Source organism: Ictidomys tridecemlineatus, chromosome 1 (genome assembly GCF_052094955.1).
Source record: "Ictidomys tridecemlineatus isolate mIctTri1 chromosome 1, mIctTri1.hap1, whole genome shotgun sequence".
NCBI lineage: Eukaryota > Metazoa > Chordata > Mammalia > Rodentia > Sciuridae > Ictidomys > Ictidomys tridecemlineatus.
The window spans coordinates 91,212,489-91,232,932 of NC_135477.1; the positions used below are offsets into that span (position 1 = coordinate 91,212,489).

Consider the following 20,444-nt stretch of genomic DNA (forward strand, 5'->3'; position numbering starts at 1 on the left):
TTAGCTATCATGATTACATTCTTATTTTCAAAATTAATCTGAACTGTATTCCATCTTTCAGTTTTCAAATATAGCTTTAACTGCAAAAATTCAGCATAGTTTATAAAATACCTTTTGTAAAATGAAATTTTATTCTAAAATGTGTGCAAAATTACAAGACACTGGGCTGGGATTGTGGCTCAGTGGTAGAGCGCTTACCTCTCATGTGTGAGGAACTGAGTTCGATCCTCAGCACCATATAAAAATAAATAAATCAAATAAAGATATTATGTCCACCTACAACTAAAAATAAAAAATTATAAGACACAAATACCATTGAAACAGATAAATGTGTACTTGTTTGTGTGTGTGTGTGTATGTATGTGTGTATATATATATATATATATATATATATATATATAGAGAGAGAGAGAGAGAGAGAGAGAGAGAGAGAGAGAGAGAGAGGGAGAGAGAGGGAGGGAGGGAATGATGAAACAAAGAATATGATTTTAGCCTTTTTCAGGAGACTTCATCAATAAAACCCAATTTAAAATATATTTTTTTCAAACAATTTAGACAATGTAAACAAATTTTCTCTCATATGTATATGTGAACTCTAGCATGATTTAAAAAGTCAAAAGTAAAATATAAAACTATACAAAATGAGTTAAAATACAATATATATGTGTGTATATATATACATGTATATATATACATATATATATGTGATTATGATAAATTGCAGATACAGAGTACATTAAATTAACTAGAATTTCTGAACAAATTGCACAACCAAGTAATGACAAATATCCATAACAAATCATAGACTGGCAAAGATATTGCAAAATGATTGTTGAAGGATTTAGTGCCAGAATCTTCCATTTAATCTGAAATTGCCTCTTCCTCCTTTTCCTTCTATTCTAACTCCAAAATAAATGAGGTTCTGTGAAACCTGATGTTAAACCGTCAAATGGCTGATTGTGCTTTTGGTATTTTAATGAAGATCTCTGCATTAAATTCACTTTCTAGGACATCTTTTTTTCTTCTTTTTCTAAACTCATCTTCTCAACATCTCAGGTACAAAATCCCATTACTACATCAGGGTATTGTTAGGGTGGCTTTCCTCCTTCAAGTGGACATTGAAAGTTCTCTCAACAAATAAAAACAAAAAGCAGAACATCTCCACAAGAATAAAATGACTTCATAAAAACATATTTTTTTATATTTTAATATTTCTTTTCTTAAAATAGTATAAACAACTCACCAGTTCAGAGGTTTTAGAGACAGGACAAAATATTTTAATTTTACTTGATGTAGTAAAGCTCAGAATGTAGTTGAGATGACAAAACTTTGTTCTATACAGACATTGGCATTTAAAAGAAAATTCTAGTCAATATTATTTGGTTATGTCAATGAAGGTTCATCAATTGAAACAAATGTAGCATTTTAGTGAAGGATGTTGAAACTGATTAAGGGACAGGACATTTATGGGATGTCCCTGTACCTTCTGCTCAATTTTACAATGAACTTAAATTGTTCTAAGAGAACAATGTGGGGTGAGGGGTGGGGTGTAGCTCAATAGTAGAGCACTTGCCTAGCAAGCAGGAGACCTTGGGTTCAATCTCCGGCACCATTAAGAACAAAACAAAACAAAACAGACAAACACTAAAAGATGGACACTGTTTTCAATAGGACACCCATAGCACAAGAGTTAAAACCATGAATCAACAAATGGGACTTACTCAAACTAAAAAGTTTTTTCTCAGCAAGAGAAACAATAAGAGAGGTAAATAGGGAGCCTACATCCTGGGAACAAATCTTTACTCCTCACACTTCAGATAGAGCCCTAATATCCAGAGTATACAAAGAACTCAAAAAATTAAACAATAAGAAAACGAATAACCCAATCAACAAATGGGCCAAGGACCTGAACAGACACTTCTCAGAGGAGGACATGTAATCAATCAACAAATACATGAAAAAATGCTCACCATCTCTAGCAGAGAAATGCAAATCAAAACCACCCTAAGATACCACCTCACTCCAGTAAGATTGGCAGCCATTATGAAGTCAAACAACAACAAGTGCTGGCAAGGATGTGGGGAAAAGGGTATACTTGTACATTGCTGGTGGGACTGCAAATTGGTGTGGCCAATTTGGAAAGCAGTATGGAGATTCCTGGGAAAGCTGGGAATGGAACCACCATTTGACCCAGCTATTGTCCTTCTCGGACTATTCCCTGAAGACCTTAAAAGAGCGTACTATAGGGATACTGCTACATCAATGTTCATAGCAGCACAATTCACAATAGTTAGACTGTGGAACCAACCTAGATGCCCTTCAATAGATGAATGGATAAAAAAATGTGGTATTTATACACCGTGGAATATTACTCAGCACTAAAAATCATGGCATTTGCAGGGAAATGGATGGCATTAGAGCAGATTATGCTAAGTGAAGCTAGCCAATCCCTAATAAACAAATGCCAAATGTCTTCTTTGATATAAGGAGAGCAACTAAGAACAGAGCAGGGAGGAAGAAAGAGCATGAGAAAAAGATTAACATTAAATAAGAACAGGAGGTGGGAGGGAAAGGGAGAGAGAAGGGAAATTGCATGGAAATGGAAGGAGACCCTTATTGTTATACAAAATTACATATAAGAGGAAGTGAGGGGAAAGGGGAAAAAAACAAGGGAGAGAAATGAATTACAGTAGATGGGGTAGAGAGAGAAGATGGGAGGGGAGGGGAGGGGGTATAGTAGAGGATAGGAAAGGTAGCAAAATACAATAGTCACTAGTATTGCAATATGCAAAACATTGGATGTGTAACCGATATGATTCTGCAATCTGTATATGGAGTTCATAACCCACTTGAATCAAATGTACGAAATATGATATGTCAAGAGCTTTGTAATGTTTCGAACAACCAATAATAAAAAAGCAAAATAAATAAATAAAACTTTTAAGGGGGCTTAATCCACTGAGTAAAACACATATTTAATTACATAGCTCCTGACTACCATCACCTTTTGGTTGCTTCTTCAGGAACCTGGAGTTTTCTGTGAAAACTGATATTTAAAACAAAAATTCTGTGGCATTTTCAGAAAAAAAAATAGGCCCCAAACTTGTTATTATTAGCAAAGTTCTAAAAAACATACTTTTTTTCAGAATGTCTACAATACAACCATTTTCCAGGCATTTATAAGATCTCATCTTGACATCAGGTGTCAAATATAGCATGGTTATTACTATTATCAAAATGTGATAGGATTAAGAAGAGAAATTTTATCTACTACTTCCATGAGAAGGTTTTGGTTCTTAGATAACCTCCCACCTCACTTTTCCATCTCAGTCTTTGAGCATACTTGTGAATCATTTGGAACATACAGTAAAATCAAAGTATTTTAATCAGCAGGCTTACTAGTTAATTCAACTTACCTCCTTACGGGGGAGCTAGTTTTATCTCTGACATGTAATAGCTGTTAATTATTGTAAACCATCATCAAATACATAGGTTTGAGAAATACTATCATTTGTTTTCCTTAACTAATTGCTTACTATTTTAATTTTTGAAAGCCACATAATTTATCAGTTACAACAGGAAATGATTGCCTCCCCACCAACCCATGTGGTCCTTACCTGACTGTTAGATGTTGAAGTAACTGAATGAACATGTTTGCATGAGAAAATGCTGCCTTGCTACGTTTGGATAAATTATGTTTACAGAAAAAAAAATCACAAATGTAATAAAAATGCAAGCTAAAATAGAATTCTATTACTTATGTTTACTGATTTTTAGAAGTCTTAGATACGCAGATATACTTAATGTGAACTGTATTTTAGAACTATTGGCCAGGCACGGTGCCACATTCTTGTAATTCACAACAATTTGGGAGGTTGAGGAAGGAGGATCACAAGTTCAAAGCCAGCCTCAGCAACATAGTGAGATCCTGTCTTAAAATAAAATATAAAAGGGCTGAGGATGTAGCTCAGTGGTTTAAGCACCCCTGGGTTCCAAAACAAAAACAAAAACAAAAAACAAAATCAGACACCAAAAAATTATTGATTGAAGAGGTGGACAATAAAACCATGAGGTCTACTTCATCCACGTGAAGGAACTATAATTTGGCAGGCTCTTTTCCTCTTCCCCCTCTTCTATTGTTACAAAACATTAAATATTTAAAAGTATTTGTCTAAAAACATTACTACACATGTATATTTTAAAAAGTTAACATGCATAAGATTAGTAGGCATTTGTCTTAGTGTTGTAATGTGCCATGTAGCATAAAAAAGCTGAGCAAACTCAGGACTGACAAGGATCATATAAATGCCTACCTAATATTACATGCCTAACGCTTATCACTAGAAACCAGTTAATATGTTTAATTAAAACATCATCAGTTCATTGATGAATTATCATTTTTTTATCCATCACTGAGTGTTTTTCTTGCCTTTAAAACTGCTAAAACCCAGACAAGAATTTTTTTTAAAAAGCTGACAACATAAACTATAGAATACCTCATAATATGTTGATAAAAAAAAATAGAGATTGGAAGTAAAGTTTACAATAGCTGAAAGTTTCATGGGCCCCTACAGAAACCCAGGAGACTCAGCGCAGGCGGAGCACAGTGGTGGTTTGTTCACTCTGAGGAACTGCTAAGGAGCTGGTACTGACTGAAGGAACCACTAGCAGCCCATTCAGTGACAAGTGTTTACTAACACTATTTCTATAACAGGTCTCCAGGGACCAGTGGGGAGGGATACCAGTAAGAGCAGATTGAGAAGAACTGCTGTCAACTTGCCTTGAATGGGTTTTGTGGTAGAGATGAGGAATATGGTTAGCCCCAAAGCAAACATCTTGAAAGATTGCCTAATGGAGAAGTGGAATTCTTTTTGTTGAATGTAATGATTCATTACAGAAAAGATTATGGTGATTGTGAGTTGCTATTATCATCTGCCATAGCAGTTAAATATTTGTATCGACTTGGCTTTTAGTTAACTATTTGTAATGGAGTCTTTTTGACCTTGCTCACCGGTGCCTATGTTACTCCCCAAGGAATAAAGGAGGGGGGTTTCAAGAGCCACCCAAATCCTTTTAAGCTAATAGCTACTTACGGAAGTTCCTTCTGTAAGTCTATAGAGTACCTCTTCTATGAGACTAATTGCAGATACTAGGGGAAACAGTATGAGGAGATGAGATGAGATGACAGAGAGGGTAGGAGAGAGAATTTGCACTCACGAAAGGTACTGAGAAGTTTCTTACTGAGAAGTTAAGACTTCAGTTATTCAAGATAACATGATTGGATGTCTAATTATTCTCTTCACTGACTGGTAAGAGTATTTCCTATGTAATGAAACGTTCTCACTGTAAAAAGAAAATGAAACATTTTGGTCCCTTTTTTGACATTTCCAACCCATCCAACCACATTCACCCTATTTCCTTTAATATGAGTTAAATTTGTGAAATAAGAAAGAATTTAAAGGGCTTGGAAGTTGAAATATATTAATAAATCACTAAACATATATACTCTGTTTCTCCAAAGCTAAACTTATTTTTGTTTGCAATTTATTCTAACTTTCTCAACTTTGTTTATTTCTGTGTATAGGTTTACCTTCCAGGAATAGATTTGTAATGTTTTAATTGTTACCATTTATATCTGAAAATATTTAAAACATGAAGCTTACTTTAGCAAGCAAAATCAAGATCCTCACAGGAGAAATTCCCCTAATGTAGGTTAGGAATTTGCTGTATGCATTTAACTTCCGAACCGGAAGTTTATGTGGCCGTTTGGTGATCAATCATTAATCTGTGTCAATGTCAATTTTCTACTCATGAGGAGTAAGAACTTCTATTTTTGCAACTTGAATGGGAAAGATTTCTGATTTAATAATTTGCCTGCTCTAAAACTTCTCTTTAGTTGAATAAGTTTATTCATTTTCAGTACTGTTTTAATTCATATGTGAGGTGAAAAGAATATTAATCTTTGAAACCCAATGCAAGAGCTCAGGTCATGAAAAACTTGATGAATCAATACTTCCAAGTAAACCAAAAAGATATTTTATTGTATTTATTTTAAACAAATGTCAAATGAACATTAACGTTTTCTGGAACATACACTTTTGTAATCTGTATTTCATGTTATCTGAAGTATCTACTACCAGGGCAAAACAGCAAAATATTTCTAATTACTTGAAGGAAAATATTTGCTATTCATTTTTGAAAATGCACAGTTCAGTCTAAGTCTCTTACACAGAAACATTATGCAAATCTTTCTATCTAGAACTTGAAAATATAGTAGGTAAATATACCTTTTCAAACAAGATTTTAAATAACCGTGAAGTAAAGGAACCAGAGTCAGCTTGTCAGCTTGTCTTTTGTTCAACCCATACGTCCCTCTGGAATGATTTAAGAGGCTCATTACAGAAATAGTCATAGCATACAAGTTCTGCAGAGGTTTGGACCTTCAGTATTTTATATTCTGCACTGAACTTCATTGAACCATGCCATTTTTGCAACTAAATATCTTTCAGTAAGATTATAATTATTAAGAAGAATCTGAAATTTTTGTGCAGCCTATTTTAAATGGGATTTTTGCTAAATGTATTGAATTTTAAACTCAAGTGACTCAATATTTGGAGTTTGGTTATGGTCTGGTTTTATGGAGATCTCTGAGATTCTGATTGAATTTACTAATCTACCCTTTATGCAGTTGGATAGGGCTCTTGCGTTTATGTTATTTGGTTCAACCACATTTCCTCTTATCAATAACTGTTACACTGAGCATCTTAATTTTGAATTTAGGCATTCATTTGAGAACTTGCATAGTGAGATGGATATCTTGGGATAGTGCTTCTGTTTTCATCTAACATCTTCATATATGGCTAATATTTTCAAAGTATTCATTGGACTATCTTTTTTTAATGGACGTATGCTCAATTCTCTGAAGGTTTTCCATTGAATCAGAAAATGTGCCTAGATTAAGTACCACTTAAATATGAAGAACATATGTGAAAATGTGGCTAGTAACTCTTTAAAATGGCATCTGAGTTCTCAAAATTAAAATTAATGTCAGTTTCAATGACTGATACATATATTGTTAAAGTAATTTTGAGACCATTAGATATGTGTGATAGCCCTTCAGTCATAAGTGAAATGGCTAACTTAATGACAAAATGCTGAGCACTGTGATAGAAAAGATATCAAGAAACATTTTGTTTTGAATTTATAAGCCATTTCTTTCTCGGAAACAATATTTACGTTAAGTAAGCAATGCTGAATTCATTTATGTAACTGATACTAGTTTACATAATACATACGATGCTGTTTTTGAAAACACATTTAAAGGTAATTTGTTTTCATGTAGTATAACTAGGTAGCTTATTACCAGCAAGAATTGTGGATTCTGAGATGGAAAGACAGTTTTGTGATAAGAATTTAAGGTTGTTGTTCACAGAGACACGCAGCTATAACCAAGTGGAGCCCAGCATTTACATAAAGGGAAACTTTGCAAACTGAATGAGACAACTAAACATTGATATGTACAATATCTTTTGGCCATAGGATTTTATTTAAGCAACACCATATTTTCATCAAAGTTGGGAGAATACAACTTCTAGAATTTCTTTTATTTAATTTTTATACTTTTGATATCAAGTATTTCTTCACTTTGAAGGGTATGTTGAACTATGAAAACAAACAATTACTTGTACTTCTGGAGGGCTAGGAATGTGGATACTTGTGTCCTTCTTTCCCTTCATTTTTGATTCCTTCACTCTTTATTATCTTATTCACCCCAGGAGCTGAGGGAGAACTGAACTGATTCTGCTTTTATTTATCTGTGCAGTTCCTGGCCTGAACCTGTATAATGCTTCAACCACTAAAAACAACTTACAGGAAAGTCCTTGGTTCCATTTCTTCTACCTGTTTCAGAGGAAAGGATCTCTCTGTTGCCTTGCTACCAGTGCTCTGGCCAGCCCCCAGAATCCGGGCACCTTGCTAAAATCACCTGACAAACTACTTGTAGTAACCTTTGGCTCAGACTGTGTGGCCAGTGGGTTTTATAACATTTTTCTTTCAAGTCATTATGTATACATGTGCTGCATCACTGAACTAGAGGATTCCATTTGGATCAAAGCCATAATAAATAATATGGACTAGTTTTAAAAAATTATTGAAAAAATGATTTATATATTTCCATTGATATCTAAGGATAAATACTTAATCCAATTATAGATCTTCCTCCTCATATATTCTCATTCATCTATACAACAGTATGCAGAATCTACTTCAAGATCTTTATTTGGGAAATGTTCCTGACAAACTTAGGCAACCATCTATCTGTATAGTCCTTCAGAAAGATGAAAGTAATTGAAGACATAGGAATGTATGAATTGCCTAAATAAATGCTTCAGATTTCCACATTATATGTATTTCCACTTAGAATTAAATACCAGAACTTCATCCATTAATAAATATTGATTTGCTAATAATATTAGTCATTTTTTTGGCAAAGTTTAGTTATCTGACCACATAGAGCCTGACACTCATCGTAGCCTTTTCTTAAATGTGTATAAATTCTTTGATATTACAAACTCCTGGATTTTACATAAGGCATCATTTCTAATTCAATTATATACAAAGATGACCACATTAGTTATATTTTGACTTGTCATTCAGAAAACATTTATGCTGGCTTTATGGAAATAATTTACTTTTCCAATAACCACTGAAGTAGAGGATAGAAATGAAAGGGTAGAAACTGTAAATTAAAAGCTGTATTTTTATAAATTAAATGTGAAGACGTGCCAAATTAAGGGGCATTTATATACATCTTTATGGCAACTTTCCCATTACATGAACAGCTCAAGTACTTTTACAAAAACATTAAGTAATAAACCTATTTGAGAATAAATGTAATATTGTGCACGTGCACACACACATACACATACACACACGCACACATAAACAGATGCTAAATTTACAAAACATGCCAGATAGCTGGTGGCCATTATTGAATTAAGAATAGTAGATTACTGAGTCATCCCAGATTCCAATTATAGTTATACATAAATTGTGCACTTATAAAAACCTTACAAATAATTCTGCTTTTCCAGGAAGACCTTATAGGTATAACAACTTAACATGTGCAGTAAGAAAACATCTTATTATATTCTTAAAACCACAGATTAGTTAAACAATTCAATAAACTGAAGGCTATTATGAGTAAAGAATTCTACTTATAAAGACTTCTTCATATTTTCATGTCTGAAATAACAGCATTTTGTTTGTAAATACATATATTTTAAGTTTTTAATTGTCAACGCAAGGAAACTAAAGCATTTTGAAATATGATCTGATAGAAAGCCATACACACATTTAAATCAGTAGTTTATTTAAGAATATTTCTAAGGTATTGCAAAATTAGATTTGCTGTCAAATTATGTGAACTGACAGATTATTTGAATTGTTTTCTAAAAAAATAAGTGGTTGATTACATTTAAATGAGCAATATTACAAAGAGATGATAGAAATTTAGTTGACAACATATTGTATTGTGTTCTGAGAATACTGTGAGGAATCCAAATTTCATTCTCAGGCAATGTACTGAGGCCACTTGGTACAAAAGAGAAAATGGATAAAGTTTTAATATTATTGTGAATAAATCCTTTATATCATTTTTTTCTGGGAAAATACTGCCTTTGTCATGTTAATAGCACATCTCAAAAATGAAATGCTAAATATTTTAGGAGCAGATCATAATGTTTCAATGACTAAGATAATCAAAATGAGTCCAATTTTTATGCTGATAATGAGTAAATTTGCAAAGAGGAAAGAGACAAACTGAAATTGAATACATGAAAACACCTAGTCTCTCTTTAAATATATATAATCCACTACCCACATATAGTACTGTATTTCATTTTTAAAGAAGTAGAAGTAGAAGTATTCACATTTAAACTTCTTATGGAAATTATTCTTCTATTTAGGAAAACCAATTATACTAAGTTAACATGGGAAACTTCAAAAAAATTCTCCTGGGAGACTTATTCAGCTGAGAATTTCTCTTTAGAATATAGTTTAGAAAAGTAATTAAAGAGGTCTCAGGTGTGTTTTCCACCTGTAGGTCAACCTTCTTAATCTGAATTACAGTTCATGGTTAAAGTTAATGCTTTTGGTGAAATAAATTAATAATGGCAATTCAATTTCTTAGATACAAATGTGTACATTAGAAAACTATAATTACTGCATGAATCTTGGCAAGATAGTGGAGTGATTGAAGATTAGTAACCATTCATGTCCTTATCTTTAGATACATTGCCCTCATAAGAAGATCTCACCTGGACAAGCTAGCATGGGCATGTGAAGTCTGGACTTTGGAGACTCCATCTGCTCATGTGTTGTAAGTACTTTCTTTCCATCCCAAAACACTTCTATCATTGTTTTATCATTGAAATGAAAAGTCATCAAAGGAAAGAATTATGTTTATCAGTTGTATTAATGCAAATCACATTGGGCGTATTTTGTGAGCACACTTCATGCTACCATATCTGACCATGAAGACAGTACACACATTTAGTATGCAAAATGGAAGTGTTCATGGTTCATCACTCTTCCTTTTCCAGTATCTCTTAAGGTATGGCTCATAGTCTGATGGAGACCCTTACAAATGCTTAAGATTGGGTACAGATGTTTTAAGAAAATACAGATTCCTGCAAACAAGAAACTTATTCTACCAAGTAGGGAAAAATATAAATAAGTGATTAATTTGCTTTTTGGAAAATATCTGACAACTCTTCCCCCATGTTAGACTTCTCCTCACTACATTATCATTCAAAGGCTATTTGTATCAACTGGTGTTTTCAAGGAAAGAGAATCAGTTAAAACATAAAAAAGGGATAACTAGTGTCAAAATACAATAATGTATTCCAATGTCAAGAAGCTATGATTTGTGGCACTGTTTGTAATTAAGTGATAATCAAGAAATGAAAATTCCAATTATTTCTCCTGGGAAAACTACTATTAATACTACGTGGAGATGAAAATCGTAGGGATGAGAAAGTAAAAATGTTCGTCTGTATCTTATCTCTACTGGAGGTTTCAGGACTGGGAGGGAACAATGGACAAAGCCATGGGTAGAGCCAGTATGACTTTAGGGAATTAAGGATTGTGGGGGAATGCCCCTGGTGAGGGACTGTTTTGAATGCTTTGTTGCACACCCCAGAATGACATGATGAAAAAGTGCAGGTAGATGGGCAGCTTCCTCATGCCCCAAATTGAACTTATTTATTTTCATTTGCTGTCTTTTAAACTAGAGAATTAACTGAATGACCCTATGAAATGCAGTGGAGTTTACATATCTTAGAGAATCATAAAAAATAGAAGTTTTCTCTATTTTATTCCTAGAGGGAAAGGAGTTTGGGCACTTTTCCTGGTAGGGAAACAGGATTGACTTGTGAATATTTTGGCAATAGAGAAATCTTAACCTCATATTCTTGGCTGTAAAATTCCTATTCATCAGCAACAGAGTCCAAATTGGCACATTTTTAAAGGAGAGTTGGATTCATCGATTGAATACAGAGTTGTACCAGGTCAATAGCACCCCATAGTCTTTGTTCCCATGGGCAATTTAAGAGATAGCTGGTTAAGAATTATACATAACTTGGAAAGAATGACATGCATTATCAACTGGAGTGAGGCAGAATATAAAGCAGAGTAATAAGAATTAATGTTTTCACCAACTACTTATTTTCACATTTTACATGTGTATTGCAATTTTAATGTAGGCAAGAATTGGTGATATAATTACTGTGAGGTGAAATGTGTAAAAATAATCCTACAAACAGGTAGTGCATATCAACAGCAACACAAGTGCTTTGATGGAGATGAAAAACATAAGAGAAAAAGGCTAAATGTTCTTATTAAAAGAAAAATAAAAAGGTTTAAATGATTTAAAACCTAAAAAAATTAATATACAGATACTATCCTCCACTCAATACATGAGAAAATAATTTGGATATAAAAATGAAGCATTTTTATATTCTGGTCTTTTTTTTAAATACAATTTCTCCTCAAAAATAATATTTCAACTATTTCAGAAACTTTAAAATCTGAAATAGCTATTTTTAATCTGGGTTCCAAGAAAGAAAATGAAACAAATATTTATAACAAATTGGTTGCTATATCTTGGAAATAAATGAACAAAAATCAAATTTTACCTTTTTGATCAAACAGGTTAGAAATAATGGAGCTCATGATGCTGTTCATATTCTAGGAATACCCACAAAATAAGGGCAAGTAAAATCAGGTTCCTAATTCTTTATGATAAGAAACAGTACCTTCTTAGAAGGCAAATAAAAGAAATCAAAGATCAGTGATAATGGAGAAGAGAGTAAACAAAATGTTTAAGAATTCTAGCACTGTAAGTTTAAGCTTAGGACTGTCAATTTTTGTACAATTTTCACATAAAGTAATACTTACAATTATTCTTGGTAATATGGATGTCTGTACAGTGTCATTTTCAGGTTACCTGGGTTTGAGGTAAGGACCTTTTGGTCTGAATTGTTCATTCAGGTTTCTGCAGTTTGAGAGCATGGGGCTGCTCTCCAGGGAGCAGTCTTGACACCTGACACTAGCTACTGTGTAATTAATTGGGATTCATTTTATTATAGCTTAAATCTGTAACATAAATTTAATTCTGCTTTTTACCTCCTCCACAGTTCTGACCAGCACCCCTGACATGTACAGGCAAAAATCTTTATTTTCAGAAAAAAACAATCTCTATGAACGCAAGAGAAATAAATTATCTGGGATCAAAAACTAGCAAATATACTGCCAAATTTTTACTTTGAGACCACAAGCCTACAGAAAAGAGAAGACTCCTTAAAAGTGAGGTTAAATGATACTTTTCAAAGTCTGTGGAGTTTGTGTATACAGTTGGTGTTTATCAGTGGTTATTTGTGTCATGATTATAACACAAAGGATCACCAAATTATCTTTTAAAACCCAGAGTTCAAGTTCATATTTTTAAATTAATATATGGTGCTTGCATGTATAATAAACACAAGTTGAAAGATCTGGAAAGTGTAACAGAGCAAGATGCTTTCACAAGGAAAATGACTTTTATTTTTAACATTTCCTCATTCTTTGCTAAACTGTCAGTTACAACATATATATTTATTCTACTGAAGACGATAGCCAGATTGATCTCTAATTAGTGTAACTGACTGATCAATCATCAATCAATGTTACTGTGGTCATTTTGTAAACAAAGTGTTACTACAGATGATCTGCTTCAGAATCGAAGATCTCTGTACTGGAAATAGAGCAGGTGCTCTGCTGCTAGTGAGAAGGGACAGCAGAAGTGACTGATACCAGTCCATTCTGCTGATAACAAGCAAAACGCAGGCTCAAAAAGGTATCGTTCCAGAAGTCCTCAGCTGTCCTAATAGCTCTTTTCTTCCTTGAGTTGAAATTCTCAAACGTTTCAATGTGTTGCCTTGCAAGGTCTATGTAGATATGTTCACAGGAAGTCTGAATAAAAACCAGATACCATTTCACACTAGTATGTTTTTAAAAATTTACCTCTAATATGTCTGGTGAGAAGTGACAAATCCAAGCAAATGGTCTTATTATTACTTCTGGGCTTTATCATGTTAAGGAGATATATGTTGCTAAAATATGACAACCCCTGTCACTTTATTGCTATGGTCTAGGTAATCTGAGCCAATTAATGATTTCTGTATCATCTAACATCTTGACAAACAGATCAAGAACTCCCTTTAAAGCAGTTATTGCAGAAATATACTGTGTGAGGCCCCAGTTAAGCTTTTGTTGGTTTGAAGTGTTTTTTCTCAAATAAAAAAATACAAAAATACTTTTCACTGAATGTAACTGAGAAATTGTTTGATTTGACATAGGATGAAGACACACTTTCATTTCTTGAGACAGTACACTTTGGGATTCACAGGATAACTTGCATGACACACGATTTAATGAAAGCTCTCAAATAAGCAATTTTATTCCTATCCATGATTGCAGACATTTACAAAACCATAACATCTGAGTTCACCTTAAAAAATAACTTATATAAAGCAGTGATATACACAGCACAAAATAGTTCAGGGAAGGGGCAGGAGCAACTTTTAATAATTAAAATGTAAACGTGAAAAAAAGGATGGAATAAAAGTCCCTACTTATTTCTACTTAAGATGTCATGTGATAATATTTTACAATGTCCCGTGGGTCAATGTATGTATGCGTATATGTCCATATAACATCCGCATATACGATACATTCTCTTTCCCACACATATACATACACAGATAATTATTTGCAGTTCAGTTTAGGGCAATTCTGATGTGCCGCTCCGTACAGTTATTTGAATCACTTTTGGACCTGCTTTCTTCACAAAATAGGGGAGAGAGCAGGAAATAAAAAGATTGGTTTGGTGTGGCCGAGATTCCTTTGTTTAACTGTACACTGTGATGAATAATTTTCTTCCGTAGTAGTTCTGTGAAGGGCTGACTCACTGTGGTTTTCATAAGGAGACTTGGTAATGGATCACACACTCATTGTCATGCTAGGGGAGTACTAGAAAGAAAGAAGAATCCATATTTTAATGGCAATTTTCTTATGTTCTTTCATGCTTAAGATTTTTACCCTATATGATATAAAAAGAAAAAGTTTATATAGACTTAATTCTAAAATTTTTATTACTTCCTCTGCAAAGCAATTGATCCAATTCTCTCCCAGACCCAGGAGGCTGATAATCCAGTCCCTCAGCCTTTTCCTTCCAGACAGATTTATGTTTTGCTGGCAATTTTAACAACTTAAGTAACCAGTTCAAGGTGGATCATAATGAAATAATTATGAGGACTTATCTTTGCTATCTATTCAGCAATGTATACTGGAGAGTTACTTAACTCTCTCAACTTTAGTTTCCTCACCTGTAAAATGGATTTAATAATATTATCAAGGGGTTCTGAGAAGATTAAATAAATATAAAGTCCTTAAACTATGTATCTTATTGAATACTTAGTGCTCATTAATTCTAGGTGAATAGTGGAGATAAACCAAGCCAAACCAACTCCCAGCTGGCCCTAAGTTTTCATTAAAACATTTAAAATACCTTTAAGAGTCTGCTTTAGACTTTACCATATGAACCTCTTCCCCTAATATGACTCCAATCTCAATCCACAATCATTTGAGTGACAATAGGGTCACAGTTGTTACGTTTACTTGGCACTCTGATTCTCTAGACAAGGGATTCAAGATGAGGCTTTCAGAAATGTGCAAAAAGTGGCCTCAAAAATGATTTATAAGAGCAATTATTTTGTTTTATGCCAATCTACCTTCATGGTATTGAGGAGCAGACTGTGACCAAAAAAAAAAAAAAAAAAAACAAACTTCTAGAATAGCACTGTTCAGGAAAATTTCCTTCAGTGACAGACCTGTCTTACAATATGTGCTTCCAACACAGAAACCACTGGTCACATGTGGCTACTGAGCACAAGAAATGATGCCAGTGCAACTGAGAAATGAAAAATTTTAATGTTATCGAATTTTCATTTATTTAAATATCTACATGCAGCTAGTGGCCATCACTTTGAAAAACAGCCCTAAATTAGCTGAACTGTGAGAAGATCCATCTAATCCCACATAGATAAAAAGGTCTCTAGATAAAAAGGCATCTAAATTAAAATGTAAATGTGGACCCTGAAATATTTTAAGTGCATTATTGAAAACCTGTGAGGACCTAGGCAAAAGGTGATTCTTTTCAACATGCAATTAATGGTTGTGCGTTATGAAGAGGCAAATAAAGTCTAAGGGATTGGTCCAGGGCTGTTGGGGCTTAACCAGGAACAGTGAGGCTCCTGGAGAGAGAATACAACTTTTTAGAAAGATGGCAGACAGAGAAGGGAATGAATAGATGGGTTGTTGAAACCAGTAAAGAGATGTGAGGTGTGTACTGAGAAGAGGAGAACCAAGGGAAGGATTTACCCTGGAGGGCAAAAGGTGATCATGGCTCAAGTGGAAGACTTCCCCGAATCAAAAGTCACAAGGGCTCAAATAAAAAGCATGTTGTTCCTGAGTAAAGGTGGAGAATGAGGCTGGGAAAAGGGTCACTGGGCCATGGGGGAGAACTGTTAATCCTTCAAACATGGGCCACAACAAGGAAAATTTACTTGTTAATCATCTAATAGCCCAAAGTTTTGTTTCAGTACAAGAACTAAGTCACACAGTCAATTCACTCCAATGTTGGATAATAGGGTGATAAAAAAGGGGATACTGCCAGAGAAGAGAAAGATTCAGTCGGATAGACAAACATCTCTCCCTTTATTCTCAATCACTGGTAGCAAAAAGCAAAGAAAAGCAAAACCAAACCAATCATGGAAACATTCACAGACAGGGCAGCTGATGGAGCTCACCTGACCCTATGCTGGAATGGGAATATACCCCATTTCATTACAAGGTTCCAGCATAGTCTTGCAAGACAAATTGTATACTTGAGCTTCAATGAGTTATCCACAGCCTTTGACTAACAGAATTATATTTTGTAGTTTATTTTCAGGGGAAGGCATTAAACAATAATAAATGGATATCAAGGTTTTATTAGAAGTAGAAAAAATCAAAAGTATATGGCAAAATGGGCACTGAGAAATATTTTTAAAAAATTAGTTTTAGGTGGACACAATATCTTTATTTTTATGTGGTGCTGAGGATCAAACCCAGGGCCTCGCATGAGCTAGGTGAGTGCTCCACTGCTGAGCCACAATCCCAGCCCCTGATAATTATTTTAAAATATAGTGTTTATTGAGTATAGTATGCTAATAGTCTAAAACAGTGAGTTACTAAAGCATTTCAGAAAGGACCTCAAAGGAAATCTTTTAAAAATTCCTGGATAAATCATAGGAATTTAAATAATCAGGATTTTAAAAGTTCTTGAACCCTTTTACCATAGTACTCCAGTTCATTTGTATATCATGTAACATTGGGAAATATTCTTAAAATATATAGTAGTCCTCACCCTAACAGACATTTTGTTAAGAGATGTACATATGTAAAGCTACACACATGCACATACACTGTTATCAAGTATTTTTTTTACTAGTTGCTACCATCCTGTAACACCAGTAATTGTTAACATTATCAACCTTTGATATTTCAAATATCTCTAACAAATCTTATAGAAAAATGATAATTTGTTCTAATTCATTGGAAATTAAAATAAATAGGTTTCCCAGGGAGGAAACTGAAAAAAAAGGAGTATAATATTATAGAGAAAATAAGGAACACATTCAGTCAGAAAGGATGAAAGCATTAGCTCCAAGAAATAACACTCAGAAAAATTATCAAGCATCTAATAAAGTATATTTTTTGAGTAGTATGAATAACTATAGAAATGTTGTGCTAATTGTATTTGATACAGTAAGATAGGATGTTTTTATGGCTGAGTGTCTACATAAACAATGTGCTATTTGTACTCCTAAGGCTGTAGACTGCTCATCTTTTAACTGCCTTTATTGAAACTGTTTCAACTAAATGAAATTAAGGGGGAATCACAAAATTTCTAGGAAAACTTACAGAATATGAAAGCAAAAAAGAGTTTTTCTATCGATTGTTATTCTTCAAGGTACTAGCTAATGTTTTTCCAGAAGAAAAGGAAGAGTAGATGTTAAATGGGGTATCATATTTAGAGACATAAAACATTTATGGTATACTATACTGTGGCCAAACTTCAGTGTTTCTATTGTATTGCTGCATCAATATGTGATGGCAAATTGTAATGTCTGTATCAAAATGCTGTGATATCAGGTTGCCCTGTTTCAAAATATTCTTCTCCACAGAAGATAAAATGGTTCTTACAAAGCTGTGAACAACATTATCATTTGATTTAGCAAAAAATTAAAACCTAAAGATATAATTTTTAGCATATATCAACTTATTTTACCTGAACTATATTTTGAAATGGCATTCTTTGGCATGAACTTGTGATATTTTCATTGTTATATACCTAGCTCATGTATCATTGCATCTATCAGAGATATTCACTAAATCTTTGAGCAATGTCAATACATTTCTGTTTATGTATTTCAAGATCTCACATTAGATTTTACTACATTCCTGTGTCTTAGTTTCTATATAATATTTTATTAATGAGAAGTAAAGAATAGTTCTGCAATTATCATAAAAAATAAAGCAAAATAAATTTAGTGGTTATGTGACTACACCAAAAATTTGAGTTGTTGGGATTTCTGCACAGTAACAGAAACAGACAAAGGGGAGTATGTGCAGTAGGAGATGATCGACCACCTTCTTTATAATTTCTATTTGATACTAGGGTTTAATATCATGTATCTTGAACTGACAAGAAAATATTTTTATTAATTAATTCAGAAGAGGAGACCTATTTATTGCTTTCTCCACTTGGAAATCATGAAAAACTTAAAAATTAAGCTTGTCATATTCTGTACCTTCAAAACCCAACACTTTACAGTTTGAACACTAGGGGGCATCTTTGCTTCTTGAAATAAGAACCTTGTTTGTGATTTAAAAAAAAAAAAGAGGCTGAATAGTGAAATATTTTTTGATTCTCATTTAGTTCTGTCAAGTATGTTGGCACTGAGAGGTTTATGACTTCCACTGGAAATTTTTGTTTCTATATTATTAAATGAAGTAGCATGTATGAAATGACTAGGATAATACCTCATCTGTAATAAGCACTCGATAGGTGATTGCTCCCTTACCAAGTCTCTTTTGTGGTCAGAGTAAAATGTCTCAAGTCTTCAAAAGGCAGACTGCTAAAAAAAATGTGCTTTTTAGGATTATGTGCATTTAAAAGACTAGAATTTTAATATTCATTTTTTTGGGGAAATGTTTTCTTTTTGCATTTATTAAACAGTTCTATTTTCCTTGATTATAACAAAAACAACTTATGGGAGATAACTAGTTATTTACTTCCTTAAACCCTTACATTTGCCAGCACTAAATCACTTTTTGTTCTTCTTCCTTTCTCCTCTCTTCTACTTGATCTTACAAAAAAAAAAAAAAAGTCTAAACAAAAACATGTGGTAATGTGATAAAGAAAGCCACAGGTAACAGGGACACCATCCATTAAAAGCAGACAGACAAAAGGAGGGAACTGCTGCGTGGACCTGCTTTCTGGTTGTGCTACCCTCCAGGGTGTGGTACAGTGTCTTGATCCACCATCCAAATATTTTTTTCCTTTGGGATCTTTCTGTTGGAGACATTGAACCTTCTTGGGTTCAGGGGCTGTGAGGCTGGGCCAGGGTCTGGGATGGGGGAAGACCTGCTCCAGCTGCTGTCCTTTCTAAATGCAGATTTACAACAATCTGTGGCTTTACATGGAACATAGTCTCGGTTGGATTAAAGGGCGAGGGTGGTGTATAAAGAAATTCTTTAAATCCTATTTGATTCTCTGCTTCTCATGAAGAGTTTTCTGATGCCAGTTTTGAATTGGTACTCCTCTTCTGACTGTTAACAGAGGAATATTCATCAGTGACAAATATGGGAAGGAAGGAGAGGGAAGGGCTCCTCTTGTTTCTGCCCATAAAGTTAAAGCCATGTGGAGTCTTTTTACAGTTTTTTTCAACCCCGAATTAATCTATTTTCTTTATTTACATTTAAAACACCTGCTTATGTCTACTTACCACATTTATTTTTAAAATTTTACTTTTAAATGGATATATAAAACTATATATATTTATGGAGTACTATATGACTTTAAAAAATATTTTTAGCTGTAGATTGACACGATATCTTTATTTTTTAAAGTTGTACTAAGAATCAAACCTAGTGCCTCACACATGCTATACAAGCACTCTACCACTGAGCCACAACCCCAGCCCCACTATAAGATTTTTTGATACATGTGTGCATTGTATAATGTTCAAATCTGGATAAATATATCCATCTTCTCAAATACTGCACTTCTTTGTGATAAAGACATTAAATGTTCTTCCTTCTAGATTTTTTTTTTGGAAATACATAGTGCATTTTTATTACCTATAGTCACTCTACTATGCAGTAGTACAACAGAACTCACTTCTAACTGTAACTCAGTCTTTCCCCATATTCTCCTCAGCTTTTGGTAATCAATATTCTATTCTCAAGTTCTAGGAGATCAACTTTTTTAGATTCTTACATTTGGGCAAGATCATGCCTGATTTGTCTTTCTGTATCTGTCTTCTTTCACTTTACATAATATCCTCCAGGACCATCCATGTCACAAAACAGAGAATTCCATTCATTTTTATGACTGAATAGTGTTCCATTACATGTATGTACCACATTTTCTTTATCTAATCATCAGTCAGTGGACTCCATTTCTTAGCTCTTATGAATAGTGTGTTACAGCATTTATTAATTTGCCTTGTTTTAATTATGTAAACATCTGTTTTTCTTATTAGATTGTATTCTTTGAGGATGAGTATATATTTATCTCA

The 20,444-nt window shown here is 33.6% G+C and overlaps 1 protein-coding gene across 6 annotated transcripts in view; it reads right to left on the reverse strand.

The window, feature by feature from the left end:
• Window positions 1–13,966: 13,966 nt before the first annotated feature.
• The window catches only part of Ssbp2 (single stranded DNA binding protein 2), a 332,846-nt gene continuing 326,368 nt past the window's right edge, over window positions 13,967–20,444 (reverse strand). For all 6 annotated transcript variants that reach the window (XM_040273490.2, XM_021724853.3, XM_021724768.3 and 3 more), the window contains one exon: window positions 13,967–14,568. In XM_040273490.2, coding sequence (XP_040129424.1) covers window positions 14,539–14,568 — 30 coding nt within the window. In that variant the 3' untranslated portion in view covers window positions 13,967–14,538. The remainder of the gene's footprint in view (window positions 14,569–20,444) is intronic.